Source organism: Triplophysa rosa, linkage group LG2 (genome assembly GCF_024868665.1).
Source record: "Triplophysa rosa linkage group LG2, Trosa_1v2, whole genome shotgun sequence".
Classification (NCBI taxonomy): domain Eukaryota; kingdom Metazoa; phylum Chordata; class Actinopteri; order Cypriniformes; family Nemacheilidae; genus Triplophysa; species Triplophysa rosa.
In genome coordinates, this window is record NC_079891.1 from 2,155,488 (window position 1) to 2,180,570 (window position 25,083).

A 25,083-nucleotide genomic window follows, 5' to 3' on the forward strand; every position below is an offset into this window, starting at 1 on the left:
TATATTTATGCACTAAAAGATATTTAATGATGTTTAAGCTCCATACGATTTTTTTCCATTTGACCTCTATACACATACATATCTCTCAGACAGGAAAACAAATACGTCGACACCCCGAAAACAGTCATTCACAATAAAGTACAACAGTAACAAACACAGAAAATTGACAGTTTTGGTGCAAAACTTTTAGAAACCTTGAAAATTGCTCCAACAGTAATTTTGAAACATACTTATGTACTCCTTTTCGCTTTATTTATACCTTTCTTGTTAAGAATAAAGGAAATATTAACAATTTTAAAACAACATCGTCTCTTTGCATTTCTCTACAGTATCCAAATTCTTTTTGCTGTGCAAAAGGCCGTTGAAAGAAGGCAAGTAGCCCTTTCGCTAGAGGTCCGCATTACAAGACCTCAAACCAAACACCTCACAGTCAACACAGCAGTCATCACCTCTCACCCTCATGAAGAATGAATGTTCAACACAAAGAAAGAAACTTGAATTTGTGCCATTGAAAACACATATAAAGGTTAGCAAACGATACCCACATTGTGTGTGAAAACATCCTCCTAACAGTCATTCTGTGCAACAGAGGCAGGTAAAAACTGCCGTGGATTAAACTCTAGGTGCTGGCTTTTAAAGTGACCGAAGATTGAGGTTTGCACGGGGTGTGATGAAAACAAACGCGTACGCAGTTTCTTGTGCACCGTCCGATTCAAGGCATGTTCAGTATTGCGAGTGTAACTCTAGAAGGTTTGATCGTCATTGCAGGATTCCGTCCAGTGGCCGAAGGCCTCGCAGATGTCACAGTAAGGCCTTTCATCGTGAGGACTGCCGTGATAGGTGGTGTGCGGTGGAGAGTCGAGCATCTGGTCCTGGGTGGGACAGTCCTCGGTGTCGTGTAGATCAAAGCAATCACAGATGTCACAGAAGAGACGGGGAGGTGGTTTCTTCTTCGTCGTCTCAGTATGACTGCAGAGAAAACAAGTCTGGTGAGGTAATAATATCTTTATATACTGTAGTTGTTAAAGATTCAAATCAAGATCAATTTTAGTTGGAAAACCTGGGGCCGGATTCACGAAACGGTTCTTAAAACAAAATATAAGATTGTTCTTAAGATAAATTATAGGACGTTCGTAAGTGCGATTCTCAAACACGTTTCTTAAAAAGTTCTCAAATATTTTCTTGAGAACATCTTCGTTTTTGTCGTAACTCGTAAGAATAAAATGATATGCTTTGTCAACGATTGCACTCGCTTGCTCGTGTTGTAATTGTATATGTTTATCTATACAATAAACTTTATGTGTGTAACAAGCACCTCGCATTCTTATATAGCCTATATATATTAGCATGGGATGTGTTGAACATCATTTACGATCGCACGTTAGCAAAAATGTTAGCAAGCGTTAAAAAATGATACTTGTTATAATACTTTTTGTGTTACTACGCCATAATATTTGTGACCCTCTCCGTTACCAGTCACTTTGTCCCGGAATAATGTAAAAAACGTGGACGTGGCTTTCGTCTTTCTCTGCGATTTGATTGGATGTATATAACAGCAGTTGCATTTTTAAATGGATCTGGCAGCAGACTGACAGTTGAAGGGGAGGAGTTAACAGATGCTCCGCCCAAGCCGTCCAACATACCTCATCTAAGATGGATAGTCAATACAGGAAGGAAGTGCATTTTCAGATTTTACCTAAAGATTAAGAGGCCACAGGAATTTTTTACAGAGAATGACCCACATAGATAAACTATTTACAATAAACTCTGCAATATTTCAAGAAAAAATAGGCATTGTCATTTTTTATTTCACTGGGACTTTAAGAAAAAATATGTCCGTTAGGAAGAATTTTCTCCTTAAGAATGGTTTTGTGAATCCGGCCCCAGGTTGAAAATTTTATAAACACTATAATATATGTATGATAATGATAATTCTAATACTAATATTATCAAAAATAATAATAAAGCATTCACCTGTTATGCGTCTCTGTGTCACCTGCACTGTTTCCGTTGAGTGCAGCCTCAGCCATCTTCTCAAGTTTACCTTTCTGCTCATTATTCTTCTTCTGCAGATCCACAATAACCGAGTTCAGGAACTCAACCTGTCACAAACACATCAGTTCATCACTGAAAACATATTGCTTAAAAAAGGCTGGGACTGTGATGAATTACCATTAAATTCTGCAATAAACTTGAAAAATGTCAATAAACTTTCAGGAGCAATGTGGTGATTTTAGCGGCATCTAGAGGTGAGGTTGCGAATTGCAACAAACTGCTCACTCCACCCCTCCCTTTCGAAGCACTACGGTGGCATGTCGTCACGTTTTCGCTTCTTTGTCAAGAGATAATGTATTTACGAAATGCGTTCTGTAGAGCAGTTTGTCCGTTTAGGGCTACTGTAGAAACAACATGGAGAATTCCATGTAAGGGGACCCGCGGTGTATGTAGATAGAAACAGTTCATTCTAAGGTAATAAAAACATGATGCTTCATTATGTGAGGTCTTTATACACCTCTGAACACATAGTTATGTATATTATATTGCATTTCTGTCAATAAAGGTCCAGTGTGTCATTTTTTGGAGGATGTAAAGGAAAGATTATTTGTCGAGATTTGTCAAGTCACTGTATTTATGTCAAACCTGTGGAGAGTTTAGAACGAAGTGCCTTAAGATCTGTTAAACTATTAACATTATTAATAGTTTAACATTATTTATAATAATGTTATTTTATTGTTACTATTTATGTATATAAAATATGAATCATCTGCTCACCTGACGCTCAGCGTTCTCCTTTGCTTCCCTCCACTGATTCACGACAGAGTCATCTAAAACCAAATAGACACGTTTGTAACACCAATTAAACGATTGTTTCATGCCTGAGATTTGTAACTTGCATAAAAATACACAGTTTACGGAATCCGTCTTTGCCTCGTCTAATACAGCTTTTACAATGATCTTTCTAAATGTCAATAATGATTGAACTCTTACAAGTATCGCATGTGTGCGTTTCAAACCTTTGTAATGGATTTATTCAACATGCTAAATGAAGCACACAAAGCCATGTATAGAGATGTACCCGAGGAGGCGTCTCCCTGGTTGCCGATATGAGCGTCAGAGACATTCTTCTCCAGATGTTTGACTCGCTCCTGCAGCTGTCGTGTCTCGCTCTCGTAAGACTTCTCAGCGGACTGCAGAACCTGCACTGTGCCACGCAGATCTGCCGTCTACTCATACGAGTCGCATCCAAACACACAACACAGTTAAAACGGCTTTCTATGGCTTCTACTGGAAATGAAAGCAAAATGCACCTTGCACACATATATGATTGACATCTAATGCGAACGAGATGTCACCTGTTGTCTGAGAGAGTTTAATTCTTTGTCCTTCTCTGACATCAAGGCACTCTGGGTTTGGAGAGATTGTTGAAGTGCTGTTTTCTCTTTCTCCGCTTCACTTGTTGACGTTCTCCCCCTGTGCACAAGAGCCCGTGGATGATGTGCGCGTCCTGCATTCATTCATTCATTCATTAAAAAAAAATGATTACACAAAAGTCGTGTCAAACCTCTTCTTCTTCTCCTTCAGCGGATCTTTGAGGGCGTCACACTCCTTTCTCAGCTGCAGCAAGACAGAACGAGATTAAAAAACAAGGGACGTACACTTTTACAAATTAATATTAATAAAATATTTGTGCAACAGAGGACATCTTTCATTATTACACTTTTTCAGTTTTCGAACCTTTCGATAGCAGATTTTGTGTATGTTGAATATTTTACCCAGAAATGAGCAGGGGAGCACTTTTACCTCATTTCTGAGAGAGTTTAATTCTTTGTCCTTCTCTGAGATCAAGGCACTCTGTGTTTGGAGAGATTGCTGAAGTGCTGTTTTCTCTTTCTCCGCTTGGCTTGTCGACGTTTTCTCTCTGTGCACAAGAGAGAGAGCATGATGTGTGTTGTACTGCAGTGGTTCTCAAACTTTTTCATTGTAAGGCCCCCTTTTGTGTAGAGTGCATCGCTTTGCGGCCCCCCAAATAAAGACTTAAATCTTAAATTTAACATTTTTATTTAAACAAAAACATATTCGGTTATACAATGCTGAAACATCAATTCTTTTGTCTGATGGGTCTTATTTTTCTTATGTTTGATTGCATAAAATCTATGATCCAATTTCTATATTTCATAAAATGCCACAAAATCTGTGGCCCCCTGGATCCATCTCGGGGCCCCCCCAGGGGCCACGGCCCCCAGTTTGAGAACCACTGTTGTACTGTACACACCAGTCTGGGCAACGTTATTTGAATATGTGTTCAACATAACTGTAACATATTTGTAACGTAACATAATTGTAATGTATTAAAAAGTATTAATCACATTTTCCATTTTTTTGGGGAAAATAGTAACGATTACGTTAACAAACTGCTTCGTCACGGCACCCAGTGATGGAGATTTTCCTATAGGACTGGCATCCATTCATGTGTGTTTGAAACAATCAAGTCACCATCAATATACAGTATGAGATTCAAGTTTCTCACCTGGCTTTCATCTCCTTTACTTGATCATTGAGGGTCTCGCACTCCTTTTTCAGCTGCAATAAAAGTGAACAGAATTTAGCACATTTAGGCATCAAACAACGCAATTTACAAAATGATGATCGGTCGCGTCCGTCAAACCGATCGTCTGTTGTATTTGTTTATACATTGTATTTCTGATTCAAATATCATATTATAGCTACAAAAAGGAATTATTCCGTCAGACGTTGTGTTTACATGCAAAACCAATCAAATCAATAAAGGACTTCCCGCAACATACATTGAGCATGATGTCACCGTCGTTGAGGCTGCTGGTGAGTTCCACCGTCAGTCGTTCATTCTCAATCTTCAGAGCATCCATCGCCTGGGTTTTCTCCGCAGCTGTCGTCTTCAACACCTCACTATATCACGAAAAGTAAATGATCAGAAGCATTGGTCGGTCTTCATCGACAAACTGGTCACGATTTGCCCGCACCTGAATATGTTTGCACGTTTGAATTACTTTTAAAGCATGCGACGACACAAATAACCAGGTTTGTTTTGGAACTAGATTTGGATTACGCGATTGTCATTTCAAAAATAAAGTCGTGAAAGCGGTGCGGTGAGCGTAAATGTTCACTCACATCTGAGCAGCGAGACTGTTGATGTTCTCAGCGTCTGAACTCTGTTTCTGCGAGTTCTGCTCCGTTACACTGTCCAGCTACAGACAACACATACAGAGAAAACACTTCAGACATCATCTGACAAGCTAATGAAACAGTCGATGAGCAGCAAACATGAGAGGAGAATTGTAACAAAAAAATCCCAGTAACCTCAGCATCGTTTCAAATATTACAAAGCCAAATAATGAAGCTATTTGACAATAAATGTGAATTCAGAGCTAAACTTGTTCGTTTATTTATACAGTTCAATGCGAACGAGATGTCACCTGTCGTCTGAGAGAGTTTAATTCGTTGTCCTTCTCTGACATCAAGGCACTCTGTGTTTGGAGAGATTGTTGAAGTGCTGTTTTCTCTTTCTCCGCTTCACTTGTTAAAGTTTTCTCCCTGCGCATCACAAAACAAGAAAATCATGTTATCATTTCATCGTCCTCGTATCATTTGAAGCTTTTTTGAGAGAACTACTACGTATTCCTCATGTATGCGAGGGCAGCACTCTCTAGTTTCTCACCTGGCTTTCATCTCCTTCAGTTGTTCATTGAGGTTGTCGCACTCCTTCTTCAGCTGGATTTTAATAACGGGGACATTCATTCAGGACATGCGACATTTCGCAAATAAGAACACACCTGTATTTTCACGTGCATTTGATATAAAACGTACATCTAGCAGAACGTTACTGTCTTCATGGCTGCTGGCGAGTTGTAAGGTCAGTTTTTCATTCTCCGTCTTCAGAGCGTCCACCGCCTGAGCTCCTTCACAAACCGCCTGTTTCAGAGACGCACTAAAATCCACCAAACATTCACACACCACACAGAGACACAAAAATCTCTATAAAACAAATGACACAAGAATCCTCGCGCGGGTGCATTTCTGCTCCGCGAGCAAAAACTCAGTCCGCGAGCAGAGGCTTTGACGAGCGCGCGGGCGATTCTCTCGATGCTCTCACAACTGCTCAACACTTGCTCGCTCGTTGAGTTGACTTCTGAGACTTTGGAGGCGGGACAATGCATGTTAAATGTTACCAATCAAATGAGCGGAGACATCTGCATGTGGTTATCATCATGCGCGTTTGCATCGCGCGTGCCCGCACGGATTCCATGTGCGTGAGTTTTGGGTCTATTTAAACTCCATAGATGTGAGGTCATTTTAATGGGAATATAAAATGTTTAACTCACATCTCAGCAGCGAGGGTGCTGATGTTCTCCGCGTCTGAACTCTGTTTCTGCTGACACTGCGAGTTCTGCTCGGTTACACTGTCCAGCTACAGACAACACATACAGAGAAAACACTTCAGACATCATCTGACTAGCTGATATTACACACATCACAAACAATACCGGTGACACACACCTGTTGTCTGAGAGAGTTGAATTCTTTGTCCTTCTCTGACATCAAGGCACTCTGTGTTTGGAGAGATTGCTGAAGTGCTGTTTTCTCTTTCTCCGCTTCGCTTGTTAAAGTTTTCTCCCTGCGCACGAGAGACAGTAAACGACACGAGAGCGAAATACAGTAAAGACGTTAATTTCGGAGAGAAACGATTCCTTATTTTGAATGTATTCGAGCATGTAAGGCCAGTATTCTCACCTGGCTTTCATCTCCTTCAGTTGTTTATTGAGATCGTCACACTCCTTCTTCAGCTAACGGTGAAATGAAGACATTTAACATCTCACAAACAGAGCGCATTTGGATTTTTGTATGCGATTTATGTTACGTTACTTGTTTTACGTACATCTAGCAGAACGTTACTGTCTTCATGGCTGCTGGCGAGTTGTAAGGTCAGTTTTTCATTCTCCGTCTTCAGAGCGTCCACCGCCTGAGCTCCTTCACAAACCGCCTGTTTCAGAGACGCACTAAAATCCACCGAACATTCATACACCACACACAAACGCACAAAAAATGTGTGAGGAAAAAAGCCAATCAAGTGGAAACCTCCCAGAATCCCAGAACGTTCACTCACATCTCAGCAGCGAGGGTGTTGATGTTCTCCGCGTCCTGCGAGTTCTGCTCGGTTACATTGTCCAGCTACAGACAACACATACAGAGAAAACATCATCTTAAATCACCAACACTCACAGTTCTCGCCATACCAGAGATCACAGCACGATTCCTCACCTTGGATTGTATTTCTTGCACAGTGTTTTTGAGTCGTGTCACCAGTGTCTGAGCCTCAGATCGGTCTTTGTTCAGCTGATCGCTTTGCTGGGTCAAACTCACCAGTGATGTCTGTGCGGTCTGAGCCGCTTGCTCTAAAGCCTGAGAGAAAATAAACCATCCATAACACTTTAACACGAAGATTTAACAATGATATTCCGACACTCGCTGGTGTCCTTCTGAAACCTCGTATCTCCACATTTCGTGATTATTATCTTTGGTCATCATTATTGTTAGTCACCCTTTATGTTTGTCAATGTGTCTTACCAATTTAACGTATTTAAAAGTGCTTGTCAACTTTGACAACACAGTATTTCATCATTTAAAGAATACAGTGTTTTTCCTGAAAAACATCCGAGGTACATGAATGAATGAATCATTGAAATGTAGAATGTGGTGTTACGGTCTCACCTCAGCTTTTTCTTTGAAAGGCATCAATTCCTCAAGCCTTTTCTTCAACTCCTCACGTTCTTCCTGAGACACACGGAGCTCAGCCTTGGCTTTTTCAAACTTAGCCTTTGAATCCTGAATTTCTTTTGAATGATGTTCTGTAGAATCTGCAAGAGCTTTCTCTCTTAAAGCATCTGCGTCTTTGGCTTTAGCTTGATGTTCTTCGACATTCTTCTCCTGCAATCACACACAACATGTATATTTTCTGTACATGTAAATGAAGAGAAACATTTGAAAAATCGCGTTTTTTAAATGATTTTATCGTATATTTACATTTACATTTCTGCATTTGACAGACGTTTTTACCCAAAGCGATTGCATAATACTATACATTTGTTTCTGAGGACGTGCTATCCCTGGGACCTTGGGGTTGCTAGCGCCATGCTCTAACCACTGAGCTACAGGAAAGCTATTTATTGTGTTTTATGGTGTAAGTTAGCCGTTTTTCTTTGAGTTATTATTACTTAATCAAAACAACTCAAATGCAGTTTGATTGGTTTTAATTGGAACGCACCGTAACAAAAACATGATTTTTGAAAATTTCGCAAAATGAACACAAAAGAAGAAAGTCGTGCACGCTGAAAAAAATAACTTGTAGAATTTACTTTCGCGTAACGATTTGCACGAAATTTTTTCAAGTAAAATTTGCTGCTACAATTCAAGTACAACTTACTAACCAGAATAAAGTAAATTCTACTTATTAAATACATTTAGTTTTTCTTAAAATATCAAGTAAATGTTACTTAAAGTAAGCAAAAAAGAAATTACGCAGAACAAGAACACGTGTCTAACTCAAACTTCACGGATCACTTTCATATTGAAATATATTATTTTTTACAGCATAGATGGTCAAGTGAGAAGAGACTGGTGGTCTCTGAACTGGCATTAGCACAGATACGGCTCAGTAAGTGAAATAACACACTTCATGACTCATCTCGTGCCTCCCTCAGGTTTGCAATGACATGTGTGTAAAAAAACCAAGTAAAGAAATAACAGTCAGTAATACATTTAAAAGTACAGATATAGATGGTTTGCACCCCAGAAGATGTGATGTAGGCCTCTCACCAAAACTTTGATTTTCTCCTGCAGGCCGTTCAGCTGTTTTTCAGACATCTCTTTAGCTTCTTTCTCAGCCTGGACTTGTGCTTGTGACCGGCGTTCCTCGGCTTCAGCCATCTTCTCATTCTGCTCCGTCAGCTGGTTCTGAAGCTCCTCTAGTCTTCTGCAATCAGATATAAAGATCTGCGAGTTCACAGTGTATTCCGTCAAACCAGAACAAGATCACCCGACAGTACGAGTTCAAAAAGATTCCAACGTAGTCAACAGCATTTCTCCAAACGTAGCAGCAGACCTTTCTTTCTGGTTGAGTTCCTCGTTCATCTTCGTTAGCTGAGCAGAACTGTCTCCCGATGACTTCATCACGTCCGTGATGTCGTTCTCGAGTTTAGTCTTGTCTTTGGTCAACATGTCGCGCTTTTCTTCGCTCGCTTTCAGATTTCTCTGCAATCCTGAAGGTCAAAACCACAGCAGATGGAACCACACTGTCGAATGCACATCCAACAAACACACACACGTACCAGTTTCTCCTCCGATTCCCATTTAACAGACAAACACTGACCGGCCAGTTGACTCTTGGTGTCCTGTAGATCAGCAGCGAGTGATGTGCATTGCTCCTTGTTCTTCTTGAGCTCATCGTGTAACTCTGACAGATTTATGAATCGTTACCAAATCGAATGTAGATAAATCAAACAAATCTTAAAGAACAAGAGGAATCGGGAGACACACACACCTTGATTCGACTGAGAAGATTTGGCTTGGTCATTAGATGCCGTTTCAAGATTCTCCTTCTAGAAAAAGAATAGGTTTGAGGATACGGCGCGCGCGATATACTGTAACAACTGGACAGCGAGATAAATCATACAATTGTTGATGAAAAAGCAATTTCCTACGCTCAATTTTGAACATCAGGAGCTCCGAGATGTATTCTAGCCTTAACTCAACAGTGAGTTACTTACCAGCTCTTTAACTTCATTCTCCAAAGAGCTCTTTTCCTTCGACAGCTCGCTCAACTTTTGTGCCTTCTCCTCTAATACTGAATTCAACTCAACAACCTGCGTGAAGATGCATCACCACGATGGAGGAATGATGGGACACGTGAGTAATGTCACAAACTCAACAAAACATGACTGTCATACAGAGGGGCTCTTCTAAATATAACCCAAATAATAGGAAAACAAACAGTCAGGAATGAATGAATGATCGCATTTTTCACTGCAGGACCACTGACACATATCACTCTCTCGTTTAGAGTCTTGATATTACAAATGTTCACCCGAAAATTAACATTCTTTATTCGTTCACCCTCACGTTGTTCAAAACCTGCATTTGTAAAAGAAGATATTTGGAGAAACGTCGCAGCGGTTTGGTGTTTATAAAATGGAAGTCAACGAGGGTTGTTTGGTTGCCAACATTCTTCAAAATACCTTCTTTTGTGTTTTGCAGAAGAAAGAAAGTCATGCAGGTTTGGAGTGACATGAGGGTGCATAAATGATGAAAGAATTTTCATATTTGGGTGAACTATTCCTTTAAGTAGGCGATTCTCACGAAATCTTGGTTTTAAGATTAAAAACACAAATTTCACTTATATTCATTTAAAACAAGGTATGACATGTTTAAATGAATTCATTTCAAACTTTTACCGACAGTTTAACACATTTTTTTTTACAAAAAAAATTACCGTAACCATTTAAAACTGTCAATCTCATAGCATGTTTTGCTAAAAACAAGCGAAGCCATAATGCCCAAGCAAGTTTTTATTAATCATACATAATAAGACATTAATGAATTATAATATTATATTTTAATCAAATATTATACACGTCACATTTTTTTAAATGTGGAAAACTACCTGTATCAGTAATGAGAGGGAAAAGTCGTGAACACACCGTGACAAGAGAATATTACATTTTTACAAGAAAAATATCAAGTAATTTGTTAACTTGTTAGCCATTTGAAAGGTACTATCAGATGTATTCGGTAAATGTACATATATTTGTGTCTTTAAAAAAACGTTTTTTTTATACATGAATATTCTGTCAATCATTTGTTTGTCATTTTTTGTCATTTGACATCTAGTAGAAAGTCCAACAGTTTTTTTCCCACAATATTTTAATTTTACTCTGTTTAAATGACAACAAATAAGGACACGTTACGGTTATGAGAATTTCAGCAGAAAAAGCAATAAAATCAATCGCTAATTCCTTTGTCATAATTATGTTTTGCCCATGCAAGGTAGAGAAGGCAATTATCTTAATTACGATCAGATTTTGTGTTAGCGAACTGCATGTTTTATCATTCAAATCTTTACCGCCATGATGTTTCAGTGGTTTGGTGAGAATCACCCAAGCATTACGTCACATTTTTGGTCTTGCAGTGGAAAAACGGCACAAATGGACATGAAGCCCTACCTTCTCCTCCTGGGATCTGGCTTTGGTCTTCGTCTCCTCCGCCCGAGCCAACAGTCTCTGCATCTCCTGGTTACCTTCGCTGTGCTGCGCCCGCAGCGTCTGAAAGGCATCGCTCAGCACCGGAGCCTCTCGCCCCTTATCCTGCAACTTACCCCCCACCTCCTCAAGCTCTTTTACCCTGAGTTCAGCCGTGTGCAGTTTTCCCAAGACATCTTCCATCTCCACCAGGTGCTGCTCTTCCGTTTTCTCAATACTGGCTCGCAGCGACTCCTCCAGCCGCTCCTTCTCCTCGGTGACCCCGTGGAGCTGGATCCGGAGCTCTTTGGTTTCGTTCGCCCATCCCGAGGCGTCAGCAGTGTGCTTGTTAACTACCTCCTCTAGTTCTAGTTTATATGACGCTTTTAAGCGTTCCAGAGCGCCTTCACCCGCTCCCGAGGAGGATTTGATCTCCTCCAAGACATTCTGGTGGGATGCTTCGGCCGTCGCCAGTTTAGTGCGCCACTGCTCCACCGTGCTCACATTTTCTTCCTCTGCCTTTGAGAGGCGGACGCATAGCTGTTCGTTCTCCTTCGCCAAGCGACTGGAGGCTTCTTGAAGCCGCGTCAAGGCCTCGCCGTGTCCGCTCTCTCGGGCTTCGAGGGTCTCCCGCAGGGCTGAGAGTTCGGCCTGGTGACTGGCGCTTTGAGCCGCCAGCTGCGTGCGGAGTGAACACAGCTCCTCCCGGAGAGATGCCGCGGTGGAGTCCTCGGTGACCCCATCCTGTCCAGCTTCCAGAGGCGTGCGGAGGGCAGATACCTCCTGGTCTCTCAAAGCCAGATCCCTCTCCAGCTCCAAGATACGGGACTTCTCGGAGACCGTGGCCACCTAAAGGACAGGGAAGGAAGAGAAGTTTCCACGAAACTATATTTGCTAGAGGTATGCGGATGAATTAAACATTTCATATGCATGAATAGGATTGTCTTTTGAGGTTAAAGCTGCAATCTGTGACTCTGTATTGAGTTTGTGTGTATCAGGTGGTGAGTATGTACATAACAAATCCCACATCTTACCAGGATTCACAACGGTAACCTTAGAATAATCATCTATAATTCGATTTCATGATTTATAATTCAGCATCAGATTTTCACTACACGGTTATCGTGGCCAAAAGAATTCGCAAAAATTATATTATCACAATATCTACCGATTTGAAATAAAGAATACATTCGGTTATCCGTTTATTTTGCATTCGCTCTCTTTTAACCATTGAATTACATTCAAAATAGGAGTACAGTGAGATTTAGTTTGTAACCATTGTGGCTCTTAAAGGAACAGTTCACCCAAAAATGAAAATTGTCATAATTTACTCTGCTGAACACAAAAAAGATATTTGGAAGAATGCGTTCTGGGGCACCATTGACTACTATAGTAGAGAAAAATCTCCTATGGTAGTCAATGGTGCCCCGAAACCTTTTCAACATTCTTTAAAATATCTTATATTGTGCTACACATAAAAGGGTGAGTAAACGATGACATCATTTTCATTTTTGACAGAACTAACCTTTCAAGGCAAAATTGCAGAATTATTTACAATGTGCGTAAAATGAACACGGTGTCCGTTTTTAATATCACGGTTATTGCCAATATACAAGTGACAGCCCTATTCACACACAACCCATACGTATAACTTAAATCATCCAGCGATAAGAAAATAACCTGCAATTTTAGGTTTCAAACGGAGATGGCGACAGAGAGGTAAAAAGTTACAGATTGCAGCTTTAAAAAAAGAATGAAAATGCTATGATTGAGACGGACAGGAATTCCATACGAATGTTTTGCTCTCATTTCTAGGTTTCTAGGTAATCCCACTACAATCGTCTACAATTCTGTACTTATGTGTGAATGTACATCTCATGGCCAAAAGTATACAGACATCTGAACACACGTGTGCCTTTTAAACAGCTCATTTCTGCACCAAGACGCCGTCATGTTGAGAAAAACAGTGCAGCCTATTTTGCAAAAAAAACTGATGTTTTGCACTTGCTAAATAAGCCAAATGTATGAAGGTGTGTGCATACCTATGCCCATGTAGCATATACACACATACAGCCCATACAGCCCACTGAAAGTCCAGCACTGAGATATTTAGCGCGTGTTAGTAAAGTTTGAATCGTTTATTGAGCGACATGCAGTGTGCATGCCTCACTAACACCCTAATGAGTGTAAAACCACAGGAAAAGGTGATTCAGTGCTCCCGGCCGAGGTGGAGATCCATTACCCTCGAGTCCTCCAACTCCCTCTGAAGTTTCTCAGCTTTGGTCTTTTCAAAGAGCAGACTCTGTTCTAGCTCCTTTAGGAGGGCATGCTCCAGTCGCGTCTGCGTCTGTTAGTACAGAAGGGGGAGAGAGGAAGAAACACAACCAGTGCCACCATCACATGCCAGCCTGATGCAGAGGGACGTGAAGTGCGGAGCGGAAGCACGACGAGGAAGGGACGAGAAAAAAACGCAATGCAGGGGAGAGTCGAGGAAGGTGAAATGTTCTGGGTAAATGTTATTAACATGCTGATGATGAACACAGAAATAAAAACACGCTCATGCAACGTGGCAGTGAGTGATGAGCGAGAGAGAGAGAGAGTAATAAAAACACGGATGAACATAAAAAATCATATGTTGGCCACAAAAAAGATGTGGAAAAACACAAAAATATTCAATGAGACCTGCTGCCCAATCATTTATAAAAGCACAAAGTCACATTATTTTTTTGCAATTCATTTCAGTCCAAGATGTGCTATTTTCTGTCAACAGTATTACTATTCATAATAGTTACTGTGATAATTCCATTTTAACTCTATTTGCTTATTGGATTAAATTAAATGATAATAATTACATAAGAAATCTAATAAATAAATCGAATTCAATAATTCAATGAATTTCTATCGACTCTGACAAAAGTATTAACTACGTAAAATGTCACAATCACTAGACAAAATGATTATTAGACAGAAATGCACAAATGAAGAGATTTCTTCGATTTGAATGGATGTAAAATGATGTGGAAATGAATCCGCATCAGTAAATGCATGAATGAGGGGTGAATATAATTCATCAGTTTCAACAAATGAAGACAGAAAAATATACAGTAACAGATTCGTATAATTCAACATTTCTCCTTAAGATGTTATCAAAAACTCACATAGAAAAACCACATACTGTATGAGGTAGAGGCTTGGTTATATTTAAGGTTAGTGGCTAATTCAAACAACTTGAGAGTTTAAATCAGTGAAAAATGTTTACAGACCCATGTCATAAATTGTATGAAACGATGTATGACTTCATTCTTGTGCGCTGTCAAATCAAATGAATGAGAAGAGCTTTAACAGAGTATGTCCTGATTCACTTCATTAAACAGAGATGAACATGGATACAAGTGACAGCGTGAAGAACCAGTTGAACTTACACGTCAATGAAACCTGAATCATAAGAGCGAGACACTTGAAATACCTCCAAATCGCCTTTGGTAATGCAAGCTTCCTCCACCCGAAACTGCAGGTCCTCCACCCTCCTGTAGAAACAACAACTCTTCACCTTCTGTGCACTGGGCGTCCTATTGAAATCCTTTGAAGTAGAGGGTTTTGTGATACTGCACCTCTTCTCCTCCTCCAGCTGGTTCATTAGCTCCACCTTTTCTCTGTCTGCAGCCTCCACCAGCCCTCGCAGCTGGTCCATCTTAGCCTCCATCTCCAACACGTACTGCACAAACACGTCAAAACAACACCTTTATGTTATAATAACAATTGATCCTTTTTTAATGCAAAAATACTTATTTGCTGAACTAAAAGATTAAGAGACTTTTCTTAATGTGCAGAAAAACTTGATACACCTGCCAAAAACAAAAGGCACACAGGATGACACATTTTCTCTGACATCACATTTAGCGCTGTTAAACAATAATTCAGAATGAAGGTTTGTGTTTAAATAATATATATGTCTGTGTACTGTTCATATTAATTTTGTATTTACATAAACATGCATATATTTAAGAAAAATATAAAAATCAATAAATGTTAACATATCATTTAAATTATTCATTAGGACTGTCAAACGATTAATCGCATCCAGAATAAAAATTTGTGTTTACATATGTCTGTGTACTGTGCATATTAATCTTGCGTTTATAAACACATACACATATGAATATTTAAGAAAAATATAAAAATTCAATTATTTGTAAATATAAATAAATACATGTATATTTAGAAAATATTGACATGTATGTGTATGCTTATGAATACAAAATAAATATCAAGATTCAAGTTTCTTCATTGTCACTATATAAGTACAGCGAAAAATTGCACAATACATACAGTAGGCATATATTACGTAAACACCGACTTTTATTCTGGATGCGATTAATCGTGATTAATCGTTTAACAGACCTGTTATATATAAATATATACATGTAAATATTTCCTACATTTTTACATGTATGCGTTTACAAATACATAATATATGTTGGTGTACTGTGCATATGTATCGTGTATTTGTAAACACACTTACATACATGTAAACATGTAGGAAATATTTGCATGTATATGTTTATATATAACAGGTCTGTTAAACGATTAATCACGATTAATCGCATCCAGAATAAAAGTTGGTGTTTACATAATATATGTCTATGTACTGTGCATAATATGTATTATGTAAAGACAAACTTTTATTCTGGATGCGATTAATCGTGATTAATCATTTAACAGCCCTAATTCACATTAAAAACAAATCTGTCAGATTTGTTCCTACATGCACTAGATTTGTAACTTTCCCCGAACAACGTATTTTTACACAAGGTGTGAAATTTGTGTGAGAGGCCAATTATCAATTTCAGCTTTGCTCGATGCACTGACGTAATTTGCACTGAAACAGGAAGTTAAGGTGGGACATATAGAGTGTCTTTTTTCCCATTTAGTACAGCCAATAGCGTTTAGTTTACCTCACAGCCTGGAATCTAATGTGAAGCTTTATGTCATAATAAAGTTATAAAATCATAGAGACATTTTTCAATTCACTGTGATCACAGTGAAGTATGTAAAGAACTAGAAAGCATCAAGGAAAACGGATACGAGAAGTACAGCTGCCCCTCACCTGCTCCTGGCCTTCCCTCACCAACACCAGCTCCTGCTCCACTTCACCCACATGACTGGTTGCCTTGGCAACCTCGGCTCGCTCTAGGTCACGTTCGGCGAGGAGCTGCTCGATGTGTTGCTGTTTCTCCTTCAGGGCCTCCTGAAGGGCCGTGGTGCCCGAGATCTTCCGCGAGTACCTCGAGGACGTCTCCGTCAGCTTCAGGGGGGAAACTCAAAATCAAAAATCTCCCGTTTTCTCATTCACGTAACATTCTTTCAGTACCGTGTACGACTGCATCAGGAAGTGTGGATTATACGGACACATTTTTTTTTTAAACACTAAACTCACTTATTTTATTATTTAAATAAACTCTGTCCTCCATCGCCCGTTTAATGTACAAAGATAGTTGTCAGTAAGCCATTCCGTTCAGCTCGCAGGACAGCTTACGTAGCTCAAAAGCAAAAACGCGTGCACATGCAGGGGCGCGTCTCACCAGTCCCGTGCGGCTCGGCTTGCAGCTGGCGGATGAGGCTACGGAGCTCATGGAGCTGATGGAGGAGGCACTGGGGCTGCGCTTCAGTCCTCCTGGCGTGGTCACCATTTTCCGCGCGGTCGTCTTGGCCTTGGCCGGGGTGGTGGAGGGGAAACCGATCCGCGTCACCTTGTGCACCGGTGCAAACAGACCGTACTTGGGCTGACACTGGAAATACCTGATGACACAAGCACACATGCGTGTAAAGTCTAAACGGTCTATTCGTCATGACAACAGGACATAATACACATATAGTGTACAGAAATGTACCTGGTTCCAGCCACAGCGCCGTCATTCTTTCCCAAGGGCTCGTCCAGCTCAACGCCACACCATTCCCCCTTAGCAAAATCCGTTTCCCCTAAGAAACGCACCACACCAGCTTTCGAGCCGGCAACCTAAATATATGTGTACTTTTGCCGTTAACATTAAAATAAACATCATTCGTACTTGTTTATCACAACATGGTAACGCACTCACCAGCACCCGTTCATTCATCTTCAGCTCTCGTTCGCCTTTCTTAACCGAACCGCTTTCCGACAGATTCGACACGGATTCACTCTTTGATCGCACTAGCTCTGAGGGCGGCGCTTCTGCTTTGGTGGGCGTGGCCGGTTTCTTGGTCGTAGCAGAGGTTGATGCGGTGGAGGGAGTGGGTGACGCCGCACGAGACGGAGGGGCCGTCGCCGTCCCGTTCGCCTCCCCTTCAGTGCGGGACAGTTTGGAGGGGCGAGTGAAAATCCCCATTAATGGTTCGCACTGAAAATAGCGCACACCCGACACCGAGCCGTCGTTCTTCCCGATTGGCTCATCCAGCACGATGCCCGCCCACTGCCCCGGAGCAAACTGGGTCTCTCCGAGAAACTGAACGACGCCCGGCTTGTTGCCATTCACCCAGACGCGATCTCCGACCTTGAACTGCTCTCCTGCATCCTGAGCGTCAGTTGAGGATTTGTCACTCGCAGTAGGTTTAGGGGCACCTAATAATGAAATGGACAGGGATGTTCTTAATAGCACACTGAAATACTAGCATACTACATTTGTCATTAGCTTAAAAACATGTCTTGGTGAAACAGGAGGTCCATTACCTGCAGAGGGAGATGTTTTCGTGGTTCCACCGCCGGCTAGTTTGCCGATTTTGCTGGGTGCTTTGAGTCCACTGGGCTTTGTTGTGCTCATGGTTGCTCGAAATCTGTCGTCCGTCTATCGTTGACACATCGACTCAGCTGCTACAGTACAGACTCCTTCATTCATGCATCAACAGCGAACAAAGAAAAAGAAAGAAAAGAAAAAGCTGAGGGAGAAAAGAGTGCAGCAATGGCCCTGTGGTGAGAAACACAAGAGAAATACTTCACATCATTCAATGTTTTGATACAATTGTGTGCTCAGGTAACAGAATCAATATTGTACAAAAGCTTCCCGTAATAATGGAAGTTTTTATTGACTCGCCCTCATGCGATTGCAAACCTGTATGACGTTCTTATTTCAGCAGAACACAAAAGAAGATATTCTGAAGAATGTTGGTAACCAAACCACACGGGCCCCACGTAAATTTGTCATTCACTTGTCCGAGTACAAATATTACCGAAGATAAAAAATGATATTTCATTTTAAATGTCGATATAATTGTTACGGATGCTGGTTGGTCAAGTTTGCTTATAAGTGTTTTACCTAGTGTCCGCTACGGCCACATTCATTTATTAATGGTTTCCATGATTGCTATAGAACAAAGGCAAGCAGTAATATTATTATTAGTGTCTGGGCTTTTTTTGCACATAGCACTGCTACAGAGGCCAAACATTTGTAGCACAAGAAAAAATGTCTGTTGTCATCATTAAAAAAAATTGCAAGTGCAGTTCATCCCATGAATAGGCAGGCCACTGACAAATTACATTGTTTTATTTTTTATAAGTTCTGTGTATTTCATTTTTTTACCATACGATAGAGGTATATTTGTCCACATAAATTACTGTAGTACACTATATTGAAATTTACTGCAGTAAACTGCAGTAAAATTCCTAGATACTATAGTGTTTTTGAACCTTACTATAGTATACTACAGTGCTTACTACAGTTCATCAATTCACTACAAGGGTACTACAATTTCCTTGTCTGAGTGTTCAAGTTAACGGGACTTTTATTTTGACGGGTCGTCTCATCTGGAAGACGCTCGAGTTTAAGTGCGTGCTTGACGATAGCTGTTCTCCAACAGTAAAATGCTCGCAAAATAAACTCAGAGCAACTCTGGATATGACGTTCATGTGTTTATATCCTCCTCACACAGTGCAGACGCAGACAAATCTTCGAGCATCACTCGTGTAGTATGTTAATCTGTGCAGTTTATTCACTCAGACTCGCAGAACATCCAGATGACACTTTTAAATAACAGGATTCCGCGTCCACATCTGGTTATATGGACTCAACGCGCTGTTTTATTATTCTTGGCACAGACTGTTTTTTTTGTAGCACTGTTGTTGGTTTTTTTTCAAGTTACTTGTCCGGTCGGGCAAGTTTAATGAACTGCGCAGATAAAAATGTACTAAACAAAAAAGTGCATAACAATAAAAAAAACACCAAAGATGTGTAATTGTGCTTTAATCTCAAGTTTTTAAATGTTAGGTGTCATGTGTGCCAGATGTGTTGAGCAGAACGCAGACAGCAAACCATATGCCACAAAACATCTGGCCGGTTGCATAAACTGCTTAGACTAGTCTTAGGGCCTGGAAGAATGCGTCTTTTGCTGTTAGACACGCCTGTTTTGAATTGTTTTCAGTTGACAGGGAGCGTTTTGCACGCTGCTTATGCGCGCCGGGCGCCTCGCGTTTTTGGCGGAGCACTCTGAGCGCCTGAAGTTGAAAAAAAACTTAACTGAGCAGAAAAGCGCTTGATGTCATGCGCCTTTTTTCTAGGGATGCACCGATTATGATTTTCCATGGCCGATTCCGATTTTTTACACGCAAACTGGCCGATTGCGATTTCCGATTTTTTTCCCTTTAAGCAACAAACAAGAAAAAAATTTGAGTATAAACAACATGTTTATTTGGTTTTTCACAGGCCAAACTGGCTTTTGAAAGCAATAACTGTAACCATCTTAAATTAAAGGCGTAACTGCACAATAAGCACATTCAATCCAAAGACGGTACAGATATTTAGCATTTAGCTATTTTTCAATTGGGTTTCAAGTTAAACTACATAAAACTGGCCTTAAAAATGAATACATCAACTGTATTCATGTGAAATTCAAGGCAACAACTGCATAGTTCAACAGATTAAACAACTCAATCGACACAACATCAACAACCCGAACAGAGACGTTTACTTATCAGCACTAAGTTTTTGTTTTTAAATTTGGCGTAAAGAAAAACGGATTTATCAGTGAAAGTAAATTAAACCAAAGTATATAAATAAAGGATTCCAAATTGTTAAATCAAATAAAGATTAGTGCTGGTGCTTTTTAAATCAAAGTAAGTCAAAAGGCTATAATTTAAATGTAAAATAAAAATAATCATCCTTAACAGAACTGATGTTTATTTCTGGCTTTTTCAAAGTGAATGCACGTTCTTCTTTACAAAAAGAAGCATTTCAACTTTGTCACAACTTAATCGGTTTCGTTTCTCATCCAACATGTGAGAAGCTGAGCTAAACAAACGTTTGCTGTCCACGCTTGTGCTAGGCGCAGACAGGTATGCTCGCGCAGGAAACTTTGTTTCACACTCCTTTGTGTGTGCCAGTACACCAACGGCTGTTCGCTTCTTGTGCCTCAGACAGATTTCCAGTGCTGTAGGGCAGCCCGTGTCCTGAATCCTGCTGACAGATTTCGAAATACTTCCACACAAATGACATGTTCACGATTGATTCGAATGTGATCTGTGTATGCGGCCGCGGGCGCACTTCCGAAAAAAAAATGGCCAGTTCCGATTTATGACCGGTCAACCGGTGCATCCCTACTTTTTTCCTATTGTCCAACCGAATGAAAGGAGAGGCGGACCTTTCGATGTGGTGACGGAACTTGAAACTTCTGGAGACTGCAGTGATGAAGGAGAAACTTGTGTTTGCTGATGCAGGTTAACTGAGTAAGGACAGAGCAAGTGCCCTCTGCTAGTACCTTTTAAAGTTTCTGATAATATGACAGTTAACAGCAACTAGAGCGCTCGCACTATAATCCTTGACTGACAGGACGTCTGTTTCGGTGGTTACCTAGCAACAAAATGCTCTTTTCAAAGAGTCAACCAAAACCTCGCGTTTTCGAACATGAAAGGCCTGTTCCATGTGATCGCCCCCTTAGAAGTTAGTCAGCAATTTTTTTTCAAGACTGGTCATAACTTCTTTAAATCAGTTACATAAAAAGGTAGATTGGGCTAGTTGAAAAATGAAAAGTGAAACTGATTAGTCCTAACTAATTGCTAGTCGGCGAGACTAGTTGTTAAGATGCGGTCTTAACTTAGGCCTAGTCCACATGTAGACGGGTATTTTTATAAACAGTTTTTCCTTCTTTGTTTAAAAAAACCCACGTCCACACGAAAACGCAAAAACACACTATAAAGCGCTGCCAAAAGCATGCCAAACCAACAGGTGGCGATACAACCCTAACCATAAAGCCGTGTTGGCCAATCAGAAGCCTGGAATCTGAGGTCAAAAGAGGAATTAAAAAACAAGAAGTGGCTCTGCATGTTACCCCCATAACAACCAATGTGAGACTAGACTGAGCAATTCATTTACTCATAATCAGCAAACTGGTTAGCGGCTCTCTTTTCTTCAAGTTCTTATATTGAAATTAACCATTATATATGCAACAATATTATCTGCAGTCTGTAATTGCCAAATTCATGAGTTTATGGTTGTCACTATCACAGTGACAAAATGCGTGATTTTATAAAAGAATCCATATATTTTTATACATCTGAAAGAGTGCTGAACTAGAATCAGTTTTAATATCGGAGACTGCCGGCCGGCTAACCGACTTTTGTGTATTGTACATGTACACTGTCTGTCGCTAGGAGAAAATAACATTTCCATTGGGTTATTATTAGACTACTGACATACTAGCTCCACTGAAATGTTTTGAGACCGTGTAAAAAACATTTTGATCACCATGTCTTTGTCAAATGATCGATTTACTCAATGTGAATAACAGAGCAAAACTGTCACATGATAAACTCTGAAAGTGATACAAACAGCTGCACTCCTCCATATGAGCACACAAAACATACACACAAATAACACATCATAAACTTCAAAGCAATACAAATGCTGAACTACATCAACTGCTGCTGTGTGATACAAGGAAACAGACTAAGAGCAAAGGAGCTTTGGAGTTTGAACAAACAGACTTACTGACTTGATGTCTTGACGCTTTAAGTATTAAACGTGTAAAAACAGACGTAAATATTTGAACACCAACGCTATCAGCAGGTAATCTTTATCGGCTGGTTAGGGATCAATTGAACACATTTTGGCCATAGTAGAGCAGCATTAAGGGCAGATTGAAGGTCACAACAGAGCGGTCTGCAGAGTATTAAGGACAGATTTTGCGGCAGTGTTTTTGTTGTAAAACTGTATCAAATCTAATCTGGTACAAGCAAAATGAGCCTGCGTGTAAATTATTTTTTCAGAATCTGTGTGAAATCATTCTGTAGGGAAAATAAATATGCTGTATCTACGTTGCTTGTTTGACCTTAATCTAAATATCGGATCATGTATTGCGAACATTAAATAGAAAATACATACTAAGTGGTCTTTGTAAAACGTGTTTAGAGAAGAAAAGCCCAGTTTTTTTCTGATATAATTTATAAAATGTTAACATTTTCATATATATTATAAAAAAACGCATGTGTGCATACACTTTAATACCACACTACACGATAAAGGGAAGGAGATTGATCCCAGATAAACACAAAACTAAAGTGAAGAAATGCTCGTGTGATATCTGTTAAGTGCAGTACAGATTTGTCTAAACTAAATGACAGTGCCACATAAACACAGTACAATGTATGACTCTAGTATTGACCAGAAATGGAAAGACTCACCCCAAAAATATGACATTTATAAATTCATCCTCATATCTTTCAAAATCTGTATGTGACTCTTTCTTCTGTGGAACACAAAAGAAGATATTTTAAGAAATGTCTTGGTGGTTTTGTGCTCATACCATAGAAGTCAATAAGTTGTTTGGTTATCAACATACTTCAAAATATCTTCTTTTGTGTTCCGCAGAAGAAAACCATACAAGTTTGAATGGAATAATTTTGGGGGAACCTTTAAGCAAATGTAAAGTACAGTACACACGCTTTCATATGAATAAGTATAAATAAGCTTTTATTAAAGATGACACACTCCTGACTTCCTCTATGACACTACCTGGACTTTTACCAAAACAACGTTGGCCTACAGACATTTACAAGAGACAAGACCTTCGCATTTCTCATAACCAAACTGAAACGCGCTACTACTAAAATCATCAGTGCTACGACGACACTTAGCCATACAAATAGTCAGACTAACAATGTCATATTGCGCATTTATTCAAACCATGTCGCTATTTTGCAATGCCATCGACCTGCCCAAAAGTAGAATGTCAGACGATGAAAACTGTCAACAGTTACATGCTAACGTTACATGCTAGTGTCCACAGTCACACACTTCCATCAGCAACAAGTATTTTTGGCAAGAAGTCCACTGCAGCATGTGATCAGGTGCCACATCTGGATTATGAGGATTAAACAGATTCATGTCAGTGTTTGATCAATTATCAAGCCTGCTTTGGGATTTCAAACGTCAAAACAAAACGAAGTAAACAATATGTTTGACGGCGAATGCTAAACCGTTTACAGGAGAAACGCGCAGATGACGCTTCGCTTTTTGAAAAGTTTAACACACGACGTAACAAGCTTGCTTAGTTTACATTAAATAACAGCGACGTTATGTTTCACCCCAAACAAGATCCCTTCCTAAAACACTAACGTTACACATACGGGATAAACATGGAAGTTCACAAGTCCGACTTCCCGCAATGTCATCTACTGACTGACTGACTGACTGACAAACCGACCACAACAGATCTGCGGTAATAAAGCGCACTGCCTATTCACCGAATATCCGCGATCAACGCCAATCCACGCGTTTTAATAACAAACCCCAGCAGCCGATCAATTCACGTAAATATGAGGAGCGGTTGTCGAATAGGTTAACGGTGACCGATCGAGGGCCGAGGCACAACCTGAGGGGGAATTCTGACTAGGCAACTTTCAGCAGAAGAATGCGCGTTCCTGGAGATCCGCGCCGCACACGGAAACGAGCGTTTGATCGTTCACTCACTCACCTGCTGCGTCCCACCCGCGCGGTGCTGCGAGATATGAAGAGATAAATCCCTCTGAAGGATCTCTGATCCACTTGGCTTGACTGCCGCGTGGGTTGAGGATTTCACCGGTGCGTTCAAGCACCCACTTCAGCAGGGAAACGCGTGGCGTAGTGACGTCGATTCGGCCCCGCCTAAACACCGCGGATCTCTCGGAAATTCGATAATTCCCACTTCAACCCGGAAGTAACGTCTTGATCTAGTAACATTAAAAGTACTTATTAACATTAAAACATTAATGTTACTAATGAAGTTGTAGAATTAAAACGTTACAAGTATCAGCTAACATTAAAAGAGCACCGTCCCATAAATTATTTCCGGGTTGAAGTAGGAATTATCGAATTTCCGAGAGCAGGAAGGCAGCATAAACCCATGGTAAGCGAAATTATGGAAGGCCAAATGCACCAAAAGAGGGACGAAACGGCGCGTCCCACTGTGAGGGCTGCGCACTTCTAAGGCCGCATTTAATGGCCTTAAAGTCCCAGTGAAACTCCTTGAAACGTGCAGCATTGTTTGATGTGTGGACGTAATCTCAACTGAAAAAGGGGGCAGAGAGCGAGACATATTGAGTGACCCCGCCCCCTTTTAAAATAACCAATAGCATAAAATGCAAATGTAAAAGTCGATTGAAAAGAATAGGAACATCAGTGATACCAGTGAAGTGTCATTTGAAGCTTGTTATTTACATTGGTGAATGACACTGGCGTTGTTCTTCTTTACGCTTCAAAGTGATAGTTCACCCAAAAATATAAATTCTGTCATCATTTGCTCACCCTCATGTCATTTCATACCTGTATAAATGACTTTGTTCTGATGAACAGAGAGAAAGATATTTGGAAGAATG

The 25,083-nt window shown here is 40.3% G+C and overlaps 1 protein-coding gene across 4 annotated transcripts; it reads right to left on the reverse strand.

Moving 5' to 3' along the window:
- Positions 1-24,353, reverse strand: clip1a (CAP-GLY domain containing linker protein 1a). Of its 4 annotated transcripts, XM_057353943.1 has the most exons (35): positions 24,204-24,352; positions 17,974-18,208; positions 17,366-17,865; positions 17,159-17,283; positions 16,850-17,066; positions 16,375-16,572; positions 14,879-14,982; positions 14,734-14,794; positions 13,510-13,614; positions 11,253-12,116; positions 9,801-9,896; positions 9,575-9,632; positions 9,404-9,487; positions 9,137-9,293; positions 8,851-9,007; positions 7,747-7,962; positions 7,297-7,437; positions 7,142-7,206; positions 6,914-7,034; positions 6,769-6,821; positions 6,535-6,652; positions 6,360-6,445; positions 5,845-5,965; positions 5,696-5,748; positions 5,454-5,571; positions 5,149-5,225; positions 4,806-4,926; positions 4,529-4,581; positions 3,802-3,919; positions 3,563-3,615; positions 3,354-3,471; positions 3,077-3,224; positions 2,773-2,825; positions 1,975-2,102; positions 1-969 (listed from the first exon to the last, which is right to left on the reverse strand). In XM_057353943.1, exons 2-35 carry the CDS (start codon positions 18,062-18,064, stop codon positions 744-746), a joined length of 5,004 nt encoding a protein of 1,667 aa, XP_057209926.1. In that variant the 5' UTR covers positions 18,065-18,208; positions 24,204-24,352; the 3' UTR covers positions 1-743. The 4 variants fall into 4 exon arrangements, with proteins under 4 accessions (XP_057209926.1, XP_057209933.1, XP_057209943.1 ...); XM_057353950.1 differs by lacking the exon at positions 13,510-13,614; XM_057353960.1 differs by lacking the exon at positions 9,801-9,896 and having other exon boundaries at positions 11,430-12,116.
- Positions 24,354-25,083: the final 730 nt, after the last annotated feature.